The 20,012-nt window shown below is 54.7% G+C and overlaps 1 protein-coding gene across 1 annotated transcript; it reads right to left on the bottom strand.

Annotated features, from left to right (window-relative positions):
* Positions 1-455: 455 nt before the first annotated feature.
* On the bottom strand, positions 456-18,433 carry CACNG8 (calcium voltage-gated channel auxiliary subunit gamma 8). Its single transcript, XM_072768174.1, has 4 exons — positions 18,032-18,433; positions 9,594-9,677; positions 8,402-8,542; positions 456-6,292 (listed from the first exon to the last, which is right to left on the bottom strand). Exons 1-4 carry the CDS (start codon positions 18,207-18,209, stop codon positions 5,496-5,498), a joined length of 1,200 nt encoding a protein of 399 aa, XP_072624275.1. The 5' UTR covers positions 18,210-18,433; the 3' UTR covers positions 456-5,495.
* Positions 18,434-20,012: the final 1,579 nt, after the last annotated feature.

The raw sequence follows: 20,012 nt of genomic DNA on the forward strand, positions 1-20,012 counted from the left end.
CGAGGGTCCCATCTCCAGGGTGGCAGGAGACGGGGCAGGGCAGGGCACCTGGAGTTTCGGTCCGGAGCAGGCCTGGCTGGACGCCTGAATTGCTGCGTCTGAGGGAGGAGGGGCTGGGGCCTGGACTCCTGAGTCTGAAGGAGGAGGGGCTGGGGTTCAGGACTCCTGGTCTGAGGGATTTGGTGCTGGGGGCCCAAGTCCCTGAGTCTGAGGGAGGAGGAGCTGGGGTCCCACAGACTCCTGGTCTGAGGGAGGAGGCTGGGGGCCTGAACCCTTGGTCTGAGGGAGGAGGGGCTAGAAGCCCAATCCCTGGGGCAGAAGACTGGGGCCCAGATCCCTGGGTATTGATGAATGGCAGAACTGATTCTGGTTTGGTGTCTTCAGCACCCCAGAGGTGAAAAGGGCAGGCGTCAGGGAGAAGCTGGGTGTCAGGGGTACTGGAACCAGAGTCACAGTCCTCGTCATCGAGTTTATTAGACAGGGCACCCCCGGGGGACCTTCCATGCAGTTTCAGCCCCCCCGGGGGCAGGGACGGGGACAGCCATGTGGAATGGCAGCAGGGCCTGATCTTCCCCCCCTTCACCCCCTCCCTCAGCCCTTGTGCAGACGGGCCAGGTGGGACCCACCTTCCACCACCTTCGTCTGTGGTCAGCTGTTCTGCTGCACCCGGCCCTGTCCACCCTGCTCTGGACGCGCACGGCGCCCTGTGTGGCTTGCATTGGAGCATGAGTTACCCTGGAATGTGACTGTGTGTGCAGCTCTCCCACCAGCCTGGGGCAGGGCCGGGGTACCAGAGGAACTCATCTGTGTCCTCAACATTGCCCAGCCCAGGACTGGGTACACAAGAGCCTTGGGAGATGTGCATCAGGTGACTTAAAAGGGTGGACAGATGGATGAAATGGGATGTGACACACAGACACGTCCCCCCACGCTGGGGAAGGTGCTCCCTTCAGAGCGCGCCTCCCTGTACATCCTACCTGGCCTCACTACCTGTCTCCTGACCAGCAGCTGTGAGATTATGTGGCCAAGCTCCTGGAAAGAGTGACACCTGTTCCTTCCTTCCCCCACTGGGACTTCCCCAACCTTAACGGGACCTAAAGGGGCACCAGAGTGTTCTGAGCAGACAAGGCTCCATGCAGTACACTGCCTGTCTCCTGAATCCTTCTTCCCCTTCTCACCCGGCTTGCCCACCTGCACTGAGATGCAGGATTATCTTCCATCCTGTTGCTCTCTTTTCCCAGAAAGGGTATGAACTTTCTTTGGAATGAAAGCTCTCGTTATTTTCATGCCAAAAACATGGCTCGCACCTTTTTCTTTCTCCATCCACACAAGCAGGGCTCTGGTCCCTACCATTGCACTGAAATGGCCTCTCACCAGGTCAAACCTTGCTGTCCTCTGGCTCTTGGGCTCTCTGTCCCGTTCTCAGCACCTCTGGCTACTTCCTCCTGGCCTCTGCCTACCTCGTGGTCATCCCCTGTGACTCCCTCTGATACATCCTCTTCTCCTCCGCCACGGATGTGGGTGAGGCTCCTGCCAGGGTCACTTCCCTGCCAGCATTCTCCTCCCAGGTCACCTCATCCAGTCCCATGGCTTTCAATTCTCCTATATGCTGATGTTTCCAAAACTTACATTTCCAGCCATGGCTTCTCCCCGAAGCTCACATATCCGCTAGTTACCGGATACCCCGCCTTGCTTTCTGGCAGGCATCTACAACTTGACGTGTCCAAAGGAGGACTTGGTCCCTCCCGCCCAAATCCTGATCCCCAAATCCTGATCCCTTGCTCCGGGTGCCCTTCCAGGCAACACACTGCAGCTTGGTGCTGCGCAAGCCTAAGAGTTCCTCTTTCCGTCACTCTAGCTTCTCACTTCGTGTCCTGCTGCCTGCGCTCCACTTACCCCTGAACCCACAGGGTTCAGCCCCCAAACCCCCAGACCTGTTCCTCCACTTCTCTCCATCCTCACCAACTCCACTTTGGTCCAGGCCACCATCAGCCCGGAGAGGACAAGGACACCAGCCCCTAACTCTTTGTTTCCACTTTTTACTCATAATGTAGTCTCAGCACAACTATACAGTGCTGTTATTTTGTTGTTGTTGTTAAAAATAAAAATATGATATCATGCCTGTGCTCAAAACCCTCCGAAGGCTTCACATGAGATCTAGAAAAATGTAAATTTCTTACCAGGACCACCCAATGGGCGCTCAGCCTACACTCTGTCCTCACCCAGGTTTGCTCACCCCATTATTGTGCCTGCAACGGGGGCTCCTCCCAAACCCGTGACTCCCACAGAGCTTTTATACTGCCTTTGGTGGCCTGAGTGCTTGTCCTGTCCCTTCTTTCCTTGTCACAAGTCCCATATCTGTTCAAACGTTGCCACTGTGGGGAGGTCTTCTTGGGACACCTCATCTAAAGCCATCTCTGCCCCATAACTGTTCACCGTCACCACATCCTGCCTAGTGTTAAAGCACTTCTCAGTAACTGAAATGTTTCTTATTTGTCTGTCCTGGGCTTCGAGAAGAGCAGGACCTTGACCATCTGCCCACTGCCATGTTCGAGGCCCGGCCTGGGTCCAGACCAGGTTGGCACTCAATAAATACTTCTCGAATACTAATACTGAAAACAAACAAAAGAAGTGGGTCGTTCTTATCCTGTCCGTTGTGCTTGCTTCCAAGTCTCCAGGGTTCCCTCTGGGCAGATCTCTGAATCTTTCTCCATCTCTGCCTCTCCGACACTATGCGGTCTTGTGTGTCTCTGAGACATCTCTCCTCTGATTTGTGCACCTCTGCTCCCTCTCTGCCCCTCTTCTTGTCCTCTCTGGGGTCACCCACAGTGTCTTCAACTTTTCCTATTTTTGTAAGTCTCCCAGTTTTGGTTCTCTTATGTCCTCATCCTTCTTCCCCTCCCTTTCCTCCCCCAGCTCCTTCTTCCCATTGCCCCTCCTCCCCAACTCCCCCTGCCTTGTACCCATCCTCCACCTCTTTCTAGCTCTCTGGCCTTTGGACTCTAGAATCCACTCCCCCCACCAGTTCTACCCCCTCCTCCACCAAAGAATCTCCCCTCCTACCCAACTTGTCTCTTCTGGCTCTGCCTCTCTTCGCCCTGTCTCTCCATTTAGCATCACTCAGTGCTCCTGTCTTGTATTCCTTCCCCCACATTTTCTACCCACGCTCCCTGAAACTGCCCCCAGGGGATTCCTCCCTGGTCCCTTGCCCTCCAGGCTCTCCCCATTTCTTGTCCACCCACAGGGCCCCTGAGGGGACCTCCCAACACCCAGTCAAAGCCCATCCCCCCTCTGCTCTGCCCCTTTCTGCTGCCTCACGTCACTAGGGCAGAGGCTACCAAAGCCCCTGTACCACCTTCCTTCCCATCTGTGTCTGCAGCTGTCTCCCCACCAGACTGGGGGCCCTAGAGGGCAGGGCAGGGTCTGAGGCATCTCCAACCCCCAGCATCACCAGGCACAGGGCCTGGCACACAGGAGACCTTGGGGAATATTTACTGAGCAAATGAAGGGACGGCCACTATGCACCGCCCCTTCTGAATCTTCACTGGCCTTCAAAACCATCCCCCACCACCCCCACAGCCCTTGCTTTGCTCACCTACAACCTTCTTCTGCCCTATCCCACAGCATCAGCCCCGTTGACCACTTTCCCAAGTGGCTCCTTCTAACACCCACATCGGGTCCTGCACTTCTGCTGCTCAAAACTCTCCTGTCTCTCCTCACTAGCCTCAGAACAAAGTCCAAACTCCTGAGCCCAGAACTCCAGCACCTTTCAACTAGGTTAGGTTCTGCCCAAACCTCCCACCCTCACCCTGTCCTCTGGGGTCCCAGAACTGTGAAGCCTGTCCCAAATACAGCACGCTATGCCACTCCCCCTGGCCTTTGCCTGAGTCACCCCCTTCATCACTCAGCAGATTCCTATGCATTCTTTTTAAACCTTGGCTGGGCATTGTTCTCCAGAAAGTTTCCCTGAGTATAGCCCACTCCTGGAGCTCGGTTACTCTGTTCTCTGGTCAGGGAGTCCACCATGGTCCCTGTCAAGCACCAGTAGCCCTGCCTGGATTGCAGTTTTTGACTCCTCTTCCTCGAGAGCAGGGTTAAGGTCTGTTTCATCCCTAGGGGATCCTGATTCCAACACACTGCCTGATATGGTGCCAGAGGCACAAAAACGTCAATGAGTGAACGGCTGAATGAATGAATGAATGAACACAAATGCCTAAGTCCCACAGAGCTTCTCTTGCACACCAGACACCGGGCCTGTGCTTCAGTGTTTTATGTGATTATCTGCTTCCTCCCGGGGAATGTGGGTTTCAAGGGCCAGTGCCTGTATTTGATGCTGAATTTCAGCCTGTCTCTGCCTTTCAGCCTCTCTCATCTTTGATTTCCTGCCTCCCTTTTGTACCCTATTCACATTATGCTTCTGTGTAAAGCCATTCTGTGGCTCCCTGCTGCCCTCGGAATGAAATCCAAACTCCTGACCTAACCTACAAGTCCCTGGGCAGTCTGGCTCTGTCTACATCTCCAGCTTTGTATTGTCCCATCTGCACCTGCCTCACTACACTTTAGCCCTCCCTGGAAGCTCTTCCTGCCCCAGGGCCTTTGCATATGCTGTTCTCTGGCTGAGACACTTCCCCCAGCTTCACTTGGCTGATGTCTGGTCATCATCCTTTCAATGTCAGCTAAAATATTCCTTCCTTTTAAACTGGGTTACACCTCCCTGACAGAGCATTTCGGATTTCTCTTGTGTCTGAACTGTTACTTGCTGTTTGTATATACTAGTTGCTGTTTGACTAATGTCTGTCTCCTGCACAAGATGCAAACTCTATGAGGACATTGAGGACCCCGTCTGCAGGCTCCCTTCTGTAGGCTCGGGATCCAGCACAATGCCTAGTGCTTATGTACACAAATACATTTCAAATAATGAATGAACGAGTCACACTCAATGCCCGTGATGTTCCCTCCCTGGGGCCTTCCTGGTACACAACAGGCACTTAATAAACCTTTGTGGAATAATGAATGAAAATGAATGAATGCCCACGTCCATTCCTTGTTACTTTGCCTTTCCGCAAGCCTCCTCTTTACCTTTCCGCCTCTTTACATAGGGCATATATATAGTTTGTAGGTAGAACTATATATTCGTGTGTTAAGCGCCCCTCTCCAGGAGTTGGGCTGGGCTGGGAGTCCCTCCCTCCCCCCGCCCCGCCCCCACATGCACACAGCAAAACATTAAAAAGAAAACATCTCAAAACTGCAAAAAAACTCCACAGCCCTCCCCCTCCCCCCATCCCACAAAAAAAATAAAACACGACGCCCCCTCCCAACGGCCCCCTCCCTGGGGGGTCCCCGAGCCGAGCGCGGGGCGCGGGGGAAGGCTAAGCAGTCTCCAGCGCGCTCGCGGGGAGGGAGGGGCGCCCCCGCCCCCCCTCCCGGCAGCCTCGTTGCACGCGCGCCCGCGCACGCGCCCCGGACACGCCCCCTCGGCGCCCCACGACGCGCCCCTACACCGGCGTGGTTTTCCTGTTGAGCGTGTTGGTGTTGGAGGCGGCGGCCTCCTTGGCCAGGGTCCCGGGGGCCGGCGCGGCGGGCGCGGGCGGGGCGGGCGCGGGCGCGGCGGGCGGCCCGGTGACCGTGACCGTGACGCCGCCGCCCGCCTCCTTGGGGAAGGCGTTGTGCAGCGTGAGGAAGCCGGGCGCCCCCCCGCGGTCCCGCTCGGCGCCCGCCCCGCCGCCGCCCGCGCCCGCGCCCGCGCCCGCGCCCGCGCCCCCGTACGCCGCCGCCCCGCCGCCGCCGCCGCCGCCGCCGCCGCCGCCGCCGCCGCCGCCGCCGCCGGCCCCCGCCAGCCCCGCAGCCACGCTGCCCTTGGACGGGTCGCGGCTGAGCGTGTACATGGAGATGTCCGTGGAGGCGAAGCCCGGGCCCCCGGCGCCGCCGGGAGATGCGTCCCGCGACGGCGACGGCTCGCTGGAGCGGGAGCTAGAGCGGGAGCGGCGGCGGTAGCGGAAGCGGTAACTGGGCAGACGGAGGATGGCCGAGGGGCCGCTCCCGCCACTGCCGCCCGCGCCCCCGCCGGCCTTGAGCAGGTCCGAGCGAGACTGGCAGTGCGCCTCGCGGCTGCGCTCGATGTAGATGTTGACGGCCAGCACGCCGATCACCTCGGCCAGGATGAACGACAGCCCGCCGAAGTAGAAGGACCAGCCGTACGAGTAGTGGTTCTTCTTCTCCTCGTCCCGCTTCGGGCCCGGCTCGCCCGCGTTGGCCGAGATGTACACGATCACGCCGATGATGTTGCTCAGGCCTGGGCGGGGGACGGTCAGACGCGAGCCTGGAGGCCACCCCGGCCCCGCCCCCGCCCGGCCCCGGCCCGCCCCGCGGTCCCGCCCCGCGGGTCAGAGCTGGGGCCCGGGGGCTCCAAACACCTCCACAGCCGGCCCAGGCCGTGCCCGAAAGGGTAGTCTAGGCTCCACCCCCGGGTGGTGGAAGCCCCACCAATGCCTCCTGCCACGTCCCAGGTACTCCAAACTCCTCCCTAGCCGATCCAGTCGGAGCCCCAGGCGGGCCTAAGCTCCAGCTCCAGGTGGCACAGGCCACGCCCCAAATGCTCCCTGTCCCGCCCTGAATGGTCCACGTCCCACCCGAGACGGTCTCAACTCCTCTACAGCTGGCCCAGTCCCGCCCCACTCGGGTCTGAGCTTCAACCCAGGGTGGTGAAAGCCCCGCCCCCAAGTGATCCTTGCCCCCCCCATACGTCCTAGGTGCTCCAAACTCCTCACCAGCTGGCCTAGACCCCACCTCACACTTGGTCTAAGCTCCACCCCTGGGTGGTGTAAGCCCCGCTCCAAATGCTCCCCATCCCACCTCAGCTGATCTAAACTCCTCCCCAGCTGGCTCAGGCCCCGCCCCATGTTGGTCTAAGCTCCACCCACGTGTGGTCTAGCCCCCTCCTTATGCTCCTTGTCCTGGCCTGGGTGGTCCTGGTCTCGTACCAGGTGTTCTAAACTCCTCCGTGGCTAATCCAGCCCTGCCCCAAGATAGCATAGTCGGACTACCCGCCCCCCTCATGGTCCAGGCCCTAGCTGGCCCAGACCTTGTCATGGACAGCCTAAAGCCCTTCCCACTTGATCTAGGCCCCCTCCTAAATGGCCGAAGTCCCACTCCCAGCTCCCCGCTGGTCCAAATCCTGTTCGGTATGGTCTAAACCCTGACCGTGATGAGTGATCCCAGCCTGGGTTTCCAAGCCCTACCCTGACTAGTCCAACTCAATCCTTGACGTTATAAACCTGGGCTTTCTCCCGGGTCCCACACTCGTTTCAACCCTATTAATGTGGAAATGTCGCTCTGATTCTCCAGGCTGGGTCCCTTGCTGATCTAAACTGTTCCTTCCGGCACCTGGGTGGCTCAGTGGTTGAGCATCTGCCTTTGGTGCAGGTCATGATCCCGGGTCCTGGGATGGAGTCCAGCATCAGGCTCACCTCAGGGAGCCTGCTTCTCCCTCTGCCTATGTCTCTGTCTCTCTGTGTCTCTCATGAATAAATAAATAAAATCTTTTTAAAAACCCAAAAATTAAAAAAAAAAAAAAAACACCTCTTCTTTCATGACATCAATCCAGACTGGTCATCTAGTCTAGGCCCACCCCTGCTGGTCTAAAATTTGCCCTCACTAGATGGGGTCCCCCTTGTACCCTAACCCCACCTCCCTGCCGGTCCAGACGCGGCTTCCCTGCTTGTTCCCCCGTCTTTGAGTCTGGGGATGGCTCAAACCCATCTCCAGAGCACCCCTTGCTCTTTATGCTAAATCCTCCTCCTTCTCCGGACTCCGCCCCCTGGAATTTCCCAGCACTACTCATTTCTTGTAGAAAAGCAGGGAAGAGGGGTGCGGGGGAGGGCACTGTGGGGAAACCTCACTTGAAGTTGGTCTGGATGGTTTCCCAGCACCAGCCTCCTCTTGGAACGGCAGGGGTTCACGAGGCCCCGCCCCCTAAAACAAGTTCCTCCCTCCTTCTGCGGCCAAATCACTTTCTCCCTCTTCTATCTTCAAGACCTCAATTGTCTCGAGGCCCCACCCCTCCCAAGCCCCGCTCTTCCAGTCTGCGGAACCGCGGGCTTTGGAACCTAAGCTCCCGCATCCCGGATAGCGCGCTACACACCTGTCAGGGGTTTAGATCCCCCCGAAGACCGCGCCAAGGCGTCACCTACCTTGCCCAGAGGGTGGCGATGGAGCTTAGGAAGAACCCGGGAAGGCTCCAGACCCCAGCAGGCGCCTGGGGCAGGATGGCTCTGCAAACGCGCAGGCACGAGCGCGCGCGCACACACACCACACACACACACACACACACACACACACACACACACGTGCGCCGGCTTAGGTGGGCCGCCCCAGAAGGCCGCCCCCTCCCTCTGCCTCTCACCTGCTGCCACGAACAGGATCCCTGCTCCCAGAATGATGTTCCTTTTGGACTTATAGACCCGGGAGGCGGCCACGCACACACCCCCGAGCAGCAGCAGGATGGCGCTGAGGATGGGGAAGATGCTGGAGGCCCGGACCACTCCTGCGAGGGAGAGGAGGAGGAGGGAAGGAAGGGTGGGAGCCAGGGCGTCAGGTGCGGCCCTTTCCGCCCCTCGCGCGCTGCGCCTCTGCCCGCTTTCGTCTCCGCTCCTCTCCCTAGAATCCTCCGGTTCCCCCGCTCTGCCTGTGTTCTGCCCATTTCATTTTTTGTTTCCTTCTCTCTCCTCTTTAAAATGTCTCTATTTTTCTGTCTGATCTCCTCTCCTCTCCCGCCTTTTTCTTCTTCCTCTTTCTTCTTCCTCGGCTTATTTTTTTCTCTCTCCTGGCACACTTTTCCTTTTTATTTCTTAAAATCACTTTTCCCCTGAACTTCAGTGGACCTTCCCTCTTTTTCTCTTTTTCCTTCTCCTCTCCGTATTTTGTTCCTTCCTCTACATCTATCAAGTCTCCCAATATCTCATTCACCCCCTTTCTGCCTCGCTCATCTAGCTGTCTGCGCCCCACCCCCTATCCTTCTGCCTGGCTCCATCTATTGCTCTGGGCTTAGCTAATGTGAGTGCGGCTGTCTGTCTGTCCGTCTTTCCCTCTGCAATCCTTGCCACCCACCGTCCAGACCCCAGCAAACGGATTTTGCGATTTCTGAGCCCCGCTGAGGCCGCAGCCAATCAGCATCCAGGATTTGCCGCGTTCTCGGGATGGCTACCAATCGCACCGCCGGCTTCCCCAGCCAGCTCCTGAGAGTGCCCAGTCCGCGCTGCAGGTTGCCTCACAGCCCCGGGCGCAGTGGCCAATCACAGCCCAGAAACCGACAACCAGTCACGGAGCGGTGACTCTGCGAGCCCGGGCAGCAAGGCGCCCAACCACCTCCCGGATACCCCCCCAACCTCAACCCGCCCCAAGGTGAGAGGAGGAGGCGGGTGAGGGATCACCGAACCAATTGGGGTCCAGAGGATCTCAGCATCTGGATGTGGATTTGCTGGCAAGTGCATCCCTGAGCGTCCATCTAGGTGCCTCTCTCCACTGTCCGCGCCCCGGCCCCCCGCCCTGGGCCCAGCAGTCTCCCCCACCCCACTCTGACTCAGACCCCCACGTACGGAGCAGATACTCCGCGCTGTCATGGTCATAGTCCGTGTCCTCCGGGAAATGGTTGATCTTCACGCAGACGCCTCTTTTCAACCCTGGAGGGGGATGGGGGTGATGGTGGGGGGGACTTAAGAGTTGGGGGAACCCCCAATGAGAGAAGACCCCCCCCTTACCCAAACCTCTCCTCTTTTTGGGCCTATTGGGAGGTGGGAAATCCTGACTCCTGAGCCTGTCAACATCTGGGACAAACTTTAAGCTTCTCTGGCCTCGGTTTTCCCAACAGTTAAAAAAAAGAAAGGAAAAAGGAAAAGAAAACAAAAAGAAAAACCCATGCAATAGTCACTAAAAGGCCACAAAGGCCTTTGCCCTGTAACCCGGGCTAGGACACTCCACATCTCTGGCTTTGTTTCCCCCGCTTTAAGGAAAAAAAAAAAAAAAAAAAAAAAAGGCGCTGGTTTCAGCAATGTCAGGGCGCTCTGCAACTCTGAACTCGTCAACCGGTCTGAAAATGCGTGGGAAACGAAGGCGCACACAGAAGGCGAGGACTACATTTCCCATGAGGCCCATGACTTGTAGAGTTCAATTGTGAGTGCAGCCCGAGTGGACCATGGGAGTTGTAGTCTCTTCAGTTCTGCCTATAGGAAGAGGGATTCCCAGTCTCTTACCTGGAATTCTCTGGAAGGAGATGGAGTGGCTGGAGCAAGTAGAGGCATGCGAGGAGGTATACCTCTAGGCGTCATGCAGTCTTACCCCCTTCTTCCATCCCAGAATCCTCACATTCTCACACCCTTTGGGGAACCCATCTTCTCACTTTTGGGGACAGTTCCTATTCTACTATCTCTACCATATAACTGGAGATTGAGATGTAAATAAATATAAATATAAATACATTTAGTTTCCTCGATTCTCCAGGCTCCTTCCAACCTGCAGGGTTTTGCCCATGCTGTGGATTCCGTTCACATTCTTCACTGATGAAAAACTTACCCTGCAAGTGGGCAGCTCACAGGGTACCTGCTTGAGGAAGCTTTCCCTGTGCACCCACGTGCACACACCTCCCACCAAAGTTGGGTCAGTTTCGCCCTCCAGAGTGGAGCAGCAACCTGTGGTAACCCCTACCCTTTGTGTGTTGGGGGCGGGGGGAGTGCATAGGGTTGCTTTAGGAGTTTCTTCTTCCTCAGCAAGCTGGGAGTTCCTGCTGCGGGAAGGCATGGAGTCTGATTCCTCTGTATGTCCCTAGCATTGCCTGGCACAAAGGAGGCCTTCAGAAATGGATGTTGAATAAATGAATGAAATTAGGAATGAATAGAGGGATAGCAGAAGGGGAGATTGGAGACAGAAGATGACAGGGAAAGTAACGGGGATAAAGGAAAGGATTGGGAAGAAGGAATATAAGGCAGTGAGTGATTCCACTAACAGCTAACACTTGCTAAGTGCTTCCTAGGTGGATTAACTCATCCAGAGCTCCCAAGAGTCCCATGAAATAGATAATGTTATTGGTGTTGTGCAGTGGCCAAGCGTTGGGAATAAGACTCACACTGCTTGATAATAAAACCCAACTCCATCATGTCCTGATTCTGTGACCTTGTTGGTGTTACTTAGGCGAATTTGCTTCAGTCCTTTAACCTATAGAAAGTGGATAGTAGGGCCTACGTCATGGGGTTGTTGTGAGGATTGATTCCAGGTAAAGAGATTTAGCACTTTGCCTAGAACATAATGAAGTGCTCAACTGATATCAGTGGAGCTACCCATTGTCCAGATGAGAAAGCAGAGGCACAGAAGGGATTAATCAATGCACAGCTAATGTGTGGTGGAAGCAGAAATAAAATACACAGCAGTTTGCCCTATTGGAATATAAGATTATGGGCTGTTCACCACTGTATTCCAAACATGTAGAACAATGTCTAGCACTTAGTAAGTGCTTAATAAATATTTTTATGAGAGCATGATTGAATGAGTCAAGCACATGAAAAGATGCAAGACATCACTAGCCATTAGGGAAATCCAAATGAAAACCACAATGAGATAACACCTCACACCCAGTAGGATGGCTACCATAAAAAGAAAGCAAAACAGAAAATAACAAGCATTTGACAAGGATGTGGAGAAACTGGAACCCTTGTGCGCTGTTGGTGGGGTTGTAAAATGGTGCAGCTGTTACCATTCTAAAAATTAATTAATTTTTTAAAAAGTTTTAAAATAAAAAATGTTACTAGATGACCCAGCAATTCCACTTCTGGGTATACACTCAAGAGAATCCAAAGCAAGTTCTCTATGAAACACATGCACACTCATTTTCATAGCAGTATTTTTCACAACAGCTGAAAACAACCCAAGTGTCTGTTAGTGAATGAACAGATAAACAGAATGTGGTCTATACATACAATGGAATATTGTTCAGCCTTAAAAAAGTAAGGGAATTCTGGCATTTTTTTTAAATGAATGAATGACTGATTATACACCTCTCAAGGGCAAACTCTTATCCATCAGCACATCCTTTATGGTGTGGTCGGTAAACCTGTGGGTTCAAGTTCTCTCCTTTATTGAATGGGATCACAGTACTTCTCTCAAAACATTAACCATAATTAAATGAGATTGAGCATATAAAGTGCAAGGCACATAGACCCCCCCTCAAGAGATTAGTGTTGATAGCAGTCATGATAACTAACACCTCCTGAGCACTAACCACACACCAGGCACCTCTCCGAGCATTTGACAGGTGTTAATGCACTGGGTAACTATGGCAAACTTAGGGATACAGAAAACTGAGTAGAGTTGAGTAGAGTTGGAAGACACTCAGGCCCATGTAGATGACAAGTCATAGGGAGTAGATTCAGTGTAGCTGGGCTTCGGAGGTGAGCATATTTAAGGCAGTGGAGTAAGGTGGCTATGGTAGCCATGAGCATGGTCCCTGGAATCAAATTCTCTGGACTCATGCCAGGACTGCCACTTTCCAGCTGTGTGGCTTTGGGGACTTGAATGCTCCCCAGCCTCAGCTTCTTCATTTGGCAACTGAGGATAATATGACCTCATAGGGTCTGATAAGAGTTCAATGAAACAGAGACCAGTGCAGAATACGAGGGGACTATGCAACATGCTTCTGTGTATTATCTGACCTGACCAGGCTGAGCCAGGAGCTTATTATGTCCAGGGATAGCAGCGATGTGTCCCTGGGTCTCCCCAGAGCCTGCCTAGCACAGACCTGAGTAGGTGGGAGTGGAGGGAAGTGTGTGCAGCAGTGAGGATGCACGTGGAAGTGAATTCCAGCCCATCCTGCTCCTCACATGCTGGCTGGCCATGTGGCTGACTCCCTTCCTTTTCTGGCCATCAGCTTCCCTCTCAAACCGCTCCTTCACCCAGCACAACTGGGAGGACAATTGGGAGGATTTGGTGAGATGAGACATGCAAAGTCCTGGGGCACCTGGGTGGCTCAGTGGTTGAGCATCTGCCTTCTGCCTTCGGCTCAGGTCATGATTCCAGGGTCCTGGGACGTGGTCCCGCATTGGGGTCTCTGCAGGGAGCCTGCTTCTCCCTCTGCCTATGTGTCTGCCTCTCTCTGTGTTGTCTCTCATGAATAAATGAATAAAATCTTTAAGAAAAAAAGAATGCAAAAGTCCTGAGCACAGAGGCTTTAGATAACCGGCTTGACTAAATGGAGCTGTGAGTCCAGGGTCTTGATTCCTGAGGAGGGGGCTACACCCACATGGATGCCACCAGCCTCAGGTGGCTTTTGGGCACTTGAAACGTGACAATTGAGATGAGGTATAAGCGTAAGAAACTCACTGAATTTCAGACATAGTACGAAAAAATGCATACTATTCCATCAATAATTTTTATATTGATTACATATTAAAATGATAATATTCTGGCTATGCTTGGTTAAATAAAAGATATTATTAGCCTTTATATTGATTTTTTATATTGTATAAATTCTATGTATTAAACTATATTCAATGAACCTTCTCCTTTTTCCTTGTTTGAATGTAGCTACTGGAAAAATTTAAATCATACACGTGGTTTGTGTGATGTTTCTTTTGGGCAGTGCTGGGTAGGAGGCTGGGATTTCTGGGCTCTCGAGGAAGGGGGAGCTCAGGGCAGTCACCTGAATTCTGAATAATTAGAACAACAACAACAAAATAGAAATGACATAATCTAGCTCTCGCTCTGTGCCTGTTAGTCTTTTAAATGCCTTACAGTTTCAGCTCATTGAATCCACACACAATCCCTGCAGGTTAGGGGCTATTGCCATCCCCAATCCTCAGATAATGGAAACAAGGCACAGAAAGCTTAAATGTGTGGCCCGAGGTCACCCGGCTGTGCAGGAAGTAAACCCAATTCCAATGGGTCTTGTCCCAAAGTCTGTGTCTCAGTCACTCCATCTACTGCATCTGTTGTGGCAACTCACAGGGACATGAGGATGGAACCTGAAAACCCCAGGGACACAGTGCCCTTCAGGAGGCAATGGCTCAGGGGTCTCGGTTTCTACATTCCTGCGTCCCTTATGAGCTGCAGGCAGGTGGATACATTGCTTCATTCTCCTAGGAAATAAAACAGACCTGGATTCAAATCCAGACTCTACTACCTATCAGTTGTGTGACCTTGAGAAAGTCACTTCACTTTGTCTGAGCCTTTGCTTCCATCTCTAGAAGGAGGAGATAATAGTGGTGCATATTACACAAGGCCACTGTGCACATTCTGCAGCACATACAGGACAATTACAATAATCAGGAAGCCGGCCTTCATTTCCACCCTCCTGACAACATTTCCTTTGGCTTCCCGGATACCCACTTACCTCATTTTCCCTAACTCTCATGGCTCCTGCTTTCTGAGCTCTTTTTGGTGGGTTCTCTCATCTCTCTTTTAATAATGGACTAGCTAAGGTTGTTCAACTAATTGTTTGGTATGTTTCTCTCTTTGCATTCTCTAGGTGACCTCATTCATCCATATGCAATGACACCCCCCCAATTTGTATCTGCAGCCCAGACTGTCCCCTGAACTCTGGCCTCATACATCATATTGCTCACAGCCTAGATCAGGGGCCAGCAAACTACAACCCGTGGGCCAGACCCAGCCTGCCAAATCCAGTGAAGAATGGGTTTTACATTTCCTAAGTGATTGAAAAAAATATCAAATGAGAGTATTTCATGGCACATGAGAAAGATACAGAATTCAAATATCGGTGTCTGAACACGAGTTTAACTGGAACACAGCCACGCTCATTCACTCATGTGTTGTCTTTGGTTGTTTTCAGGAGTGACTGTGACAGGGACAGGTCCACAAAGCCTAAAATATTGACTGCATGGCACTTTTCTATGTCCTAGGTGATATCCCTAATAGGCATCCTGAATTTAACGTGTCCAAAACTGAGCTCATGATATCTCTCCTCACAATAAATTAGACCAAGGAAAATAAAATAAAAAGTCCACCGTGCCATCCTCCAGATGCCCCCTGCATCCCCACCCCTGCCATTCTCAGGCACTCAGGCCACAGCCTTGGGAGAAGTGACTCTCAACCGGGGGGGGCGAATTTATTCCCAGACTAGAGACACTTGACAATTTTGGTTGTCACGACTTGGGGACTGCTCCTGGCATGGAGGCCAGGATGCTGCCAGGCACCGTACGACGCTCAGGCTGGCCCCCACGGCACAGAACTATCTGTGCCATGTCAACAGTACTGAGGTTGAAAGATGCTGTTTTAGAGACACCCTGACTCCAATCTCTCTCACATCCCGTAGCCACCCTGCCAGCAATACCAGCAATCCCCACTGCCACTGTAGCTTTGGGACACACCCTGAATTCAAGTCACTTCTCCAGCTCTCCTGCTCCCAACCGCAGACTGGCCACGGCCTATTGTCCCTCTTGCCTGTCCCTTTAGTCCTATCCACAGAATGAGAGCACTCCTGTCCGCAATGCAAGTCAGCTCTTTCTACACCTCGGCTCAGCTCAGGAACTCTGGACAGGAGAGTTGCATTCCAGCTCCAGCACCTAGAATGTGTGAAATCAGGGCCTGTTCTCTCTCGGATTACACTTCCCACCACGTCCCCCTCGTTCATTCTGCCAGTGGCCAGACACACAGGCTCCCACCTCAGGGCCTTCATGGTAGCTGTGACTTTCCTCCAGGGAGCCACATGGCTCCCTCTCTCACTTCCTTCAGACCTCCACTCTGAGATCACCGGCCCAGTGAAACCCAACCTAGTCTCCTCACCTGCAACTTCACACATGTGTCCCAACGCATTCCATCTTCTCCCCTGTCCTTCTTAGCACCTAGTGCCAGCTAACACCCTGAAGGTTTTATTTACTTATCTTTCCTATTATTTGTCTCTCCCTCTTAAATATAACACACACAAAAACAGGGATCTTTTGTTTTTCACTGCCGTAGCCCTGCAATCAAAAACAGTCCTGGCGCATAGTATAAAGCCAATAAATGTTGGGCATATGGAAGGATGGATGGATGGATGAATGAATGAATGAATGAATGGCATTCTTATTATATGCCATACGCTGTCCTAGGGGTCTCAGGATGCAAGCCCCCACATGCGGCTGGTGCCTGGTGTTGGTCAGATCAGTGAATGGACATGGACTTGAATGCCCGCAGGAGGAAGGAAGTACCATAATGAAAGAGTGGACAGATAGGAGGCGATAGGGAGCAGAGGTGACTGTGGTGGACATGGAGACTGCATGCCTGATCTGAAGGAGCAGCTGCTGCTTGGACTGGCCAATCGTAGACCCTGTAGAATGAAGACCTGCGTTGTCAGATCTTCCACTAGTTCAAAAGAAGCCGGAAATCAGATTTTCAATGTGAAGTCTCCCTATTTTTAAATGTTGGCAACGGATTCAGATTTTGGTTTCAGTTTTAAACACTTGGAACACCAGACAAAGCATATCTGCACATCCCATCCTTCAGACCTGAGTTTTTGGCTCTGCCCCAGTCACAGCTGGGTGACCTTGGGCAAGTGGCTTAACCTCTCTGAGCCTTGGTTTCCTCATCCCCGCCAGGAGGGCATGCCTGGCCTCACAGGATTAAAGGAGACAATTGCACTCCTCACTCACCAGGAGTGCTCAGCAAAAGAGGAGGAAAGGATGGGAGAGACTGGATGGAGAGGAAGTGGAGGGATCTCGATCTTTTTGATGCTGGAGGAAATATCTGGGATTGCGTTGTTGCAGATGAGAGCTGTGAGGCTCTGTGTGGGAAGTAACAGATAGCCATCACACAGGGGACAGACCCCAGGTGGGCCTGGGACCCAGGTTTCCTGCCTCCAGCTCAGCTGCCCAGGGCTGTGCAAAGACGCAGCAAAGATGAGTGGGAGGGAGGAGGAGCTGGGGAGGGAGAGGGCAGCAGTGGGCAGGTGAGCACAGGGCGGGGGCAGAGAACTGGAGCCAGAAGGGGGGCTGCAAGATGGACAGCAGGACCCAAGGACAGTGCAGGGATGGAGGCTGCAAGAGGCAGTGGCCTTAGGGTCCCGGAGGGAGGTATTGGAGGAGGAGGGAGAGGCGGAAGGAGGTGTGAGTGAGGGAAGATGAAGTAAAGCCGTCCAAAGAACAGAGGAGGCCTAGGGCCGGCAGTGGAGGCTGGAGGACATCCTAACATCCTAACCGAGAGAGGGGGAGAAGCAAACATGACTGGAGTCTGAAGGAGGGAAGACAGGACAGCGTCAGGAGCTCTGACCAGACAGGGCACCATCATGACGTCTGGGGGATAAAGCCCCAAAGAGGAGGAAGAAGGGGCAGGGGAGAGAGGGGACTAGGGGACTAGGGGACTAGGGTAGGGTGTCCGTGGAGAGAAGGTGAGAGGGGGCCTGAAGGAGGAGAGACTGCCCAGGAGAGGAGGGGGGGGGTCCCCAGAAACGGTGAGAGGGAAGGAAGACGAATGCAGAGGGCTCCGTGGAGGGAGGAGGAGGCGGAGGGAGGGGTGGAAGGGCAGGGGGCTCCCAGGAGGCCGGACCAACGAGGCGGCGGAGGCCGGAGGGTCAGGGTGTGCAGAGGCCAGGGCAGTGTGCAGGGGCAAGGGGGATGCAGCGGGATCGGGATCCGACGAGAGGGGAACGGGAGGGGGAGGAGTTAGAGGGAGAGGTCTAAGGGGCAGGAGGCGCCCAGGAGGCGCCCAGGAGGCGGACTGGGCCGCGGAGTGTATGGGGCGGGGCGAGGGGGTTGGGGGGGTCAGATAAGAGGGGACAGGGAAGGGGAGGGAAGCAGGTAGGAGGGGGAGGAGGAGGAGGTAGAGGGAGGGGTGGGAAGGGGCAGAGGGGGGTGCCCCCGGGAGGCCGGACTGGGCTGCGGAGGCAAGGGCAGAGGGCAGAGGGCAGATGTGCGGGGCGAGGGGGGACTCAGCGGGGCGGGATCCGACGGGAGGGGAGGGGAGGGGAGGGGAGGGCGAGCAGCGAGCAGAGGGGGCCTCCGGGCCGCGGGGTCCGCAGGGGAGGAGGGGCGCGAGGCAGGGGCCCCCCGCACCCTACCTTCCAGGCAGCAGATCCTCCAGAGCCCCGAGTGCGTGAGGCCGCCCGGGTCCTTCTTCTCCGAGGAGCCGCTGCCCCCGCGGTGGGGCGGCGCGTCGTCGCTGGCGGTGAGGTTGGTGGTGTTGCAGATGAAGGCGCGCGTGTACAGCCAGTAGTCGGTGCTGATGGCGATGGTCATGAGGCCGAAGGCCGCGAAGGCGCCCACCGTGGTCAGCAGCACCTGCACCCCCTTCTCGCACCAGAGGCCTCGCTCTTCGTTCCAGCGTTTCAGCGACTCCAGCTTGACCACGGGCAGCCGGGGGGCCGCGGGCCACCACCGGGGCAGCGGGGGCGGGGCCGTGCCGGCGGCTGGGGGGGGCACAGCGCAGGCAGAAGTGGGGCCCGGGGCCTGCCGGGCTGGGCGGGGGGCGGCGAGGAGGAGGAGGAGGAGGAGGCGCGGCCCGGGCGGGGGTCAGAGGGCGGCCATGGTCGCCGGCTGGTGGGGGCGGGGAGCAGATAAAGGAAGTCAAGAAAGACGGTGCCTCCCCCACCGCCCCCAACTCACGAAGATCCCCACTATCTCCTGGGCTGAAGGAACTCCTTCCACTCCGGCTCTCCCGGCCTCCCTCGCTCTGAAAAAGTCTCCCTCTGCCCAGGGCAGTCTTCCCACTAAATCCCACTGGGAGAGATCCACCGCCCCCCTCCCACCACCGTGCCTGACACTGTAGACACTCCTCCTGTGCCCTCCCGCTCCTCCCCCTGGTCCTCACGTCTTCCCCACAGGGAAGGCCACCCCCCCACACACTTCCAGCCCCAGGGCTTCCTCCTTCTGGAGCTTCGTCCTCCTCCTCGGTCCTACAAGACCTCTAACCTGTAAGACCCCCATCACCATTCTCATCTCTTACAGTTCTGCTGGCTCCCGTGTCCCCTGCAAGTTTCCCCTCCTCACCTACTGTGTCCTCTACTCAAGAAAAATTTCTCAACCTCTCCTCAGCTAAGAAAAAAAAAAAAAAAGTCTTCCCATAGAATCCTTACTGTTTGCAGAACTAAGAACCACATGGTTACCACCACTACCATCCCCACCGCCCCACCGCCCCCCCATCTCTTCTAGAAAGGAACCCCCTTCCCCACTCAGACACCTCTGTCTCAACCTAAAACACATCTTGAAATCACCAAAAGATCTTAAAGATCAGGATACCTGATCTTCAGAACACCCCCACTGAGCCCTACCTGAGAAATTCTGATCTCAATGGTCTGGGGTGTGACCCCCAGCATTTAGGTTTTTGAAAGTTCCCTGGGGGTGGTTCTAATGGGCAACCACCACGTCTGGTTTCAAAAGAATGCCCCCATCTCCCTCGTACCCACTCTACAGCTTCCAACTGTCTCCCTTGGACCAACCCCCATCCCCTACTACATCTTGGACTCAAGCAAAATCCCCACCCTCTGCTTTGCTTAAAGAAGTCTTCCGAAATCTGGCCCCCACTGTCTCTACAACTTAGGCAAACTCGTCATAGCCATCACTTTCTCCTCCTCCATTAAGAAAAATTTCCCCCATGAGCTCCACAGAGGAGCTACTCCCAGGAATTCCTTTCCCCAGACCCTTAGTTCTTCCCCATTGAGAAATCTGATGTGTGACCAGGGAAACCCCCCACTCTGCCCAGCATCTCCTGCATCCCATTCCTCTGCCCTTCCACTTTCTCCCAATGCCTACAAACCCCGCAATCGCAATCGTAGCCCCGGTTCTGTTATCTCCATCACACCGATGAAACCCCCCCCAACACTAGATCTCCCCAACTCACTTGGACCTCCTACTCTCTTTGACTTAAAGAACTTCCCCCTACCCCCTTTCCTGGCTTCCCTTTTGTCAGCAAGAATCCCCTTCCTCCACCAACCTCTACTCATGAAGATTCCCTTCAGGAGCCTCCCCTCCAGCTACTCTTCTTGGGAACCCACCCAACTCCCCTTACTCTTTCACCTGTGCAGGAGCATGCTCTGCAGCCCT

The sequence above is a fragment of the Canis lupus genome, chromosome 1 (genome assembly GCF_048164855.1).
Source record: "Canis lupus baileyi chromosome 1, mCanLup2.hap1, whole genome shotgun sequence".
Classification (NCBI taxonomy): domain Eukaryota; kingdom Metazoa; phylum Chordata; class Mammalia; order Carnivora; family Canidae; genus Canis; species Canis lupus.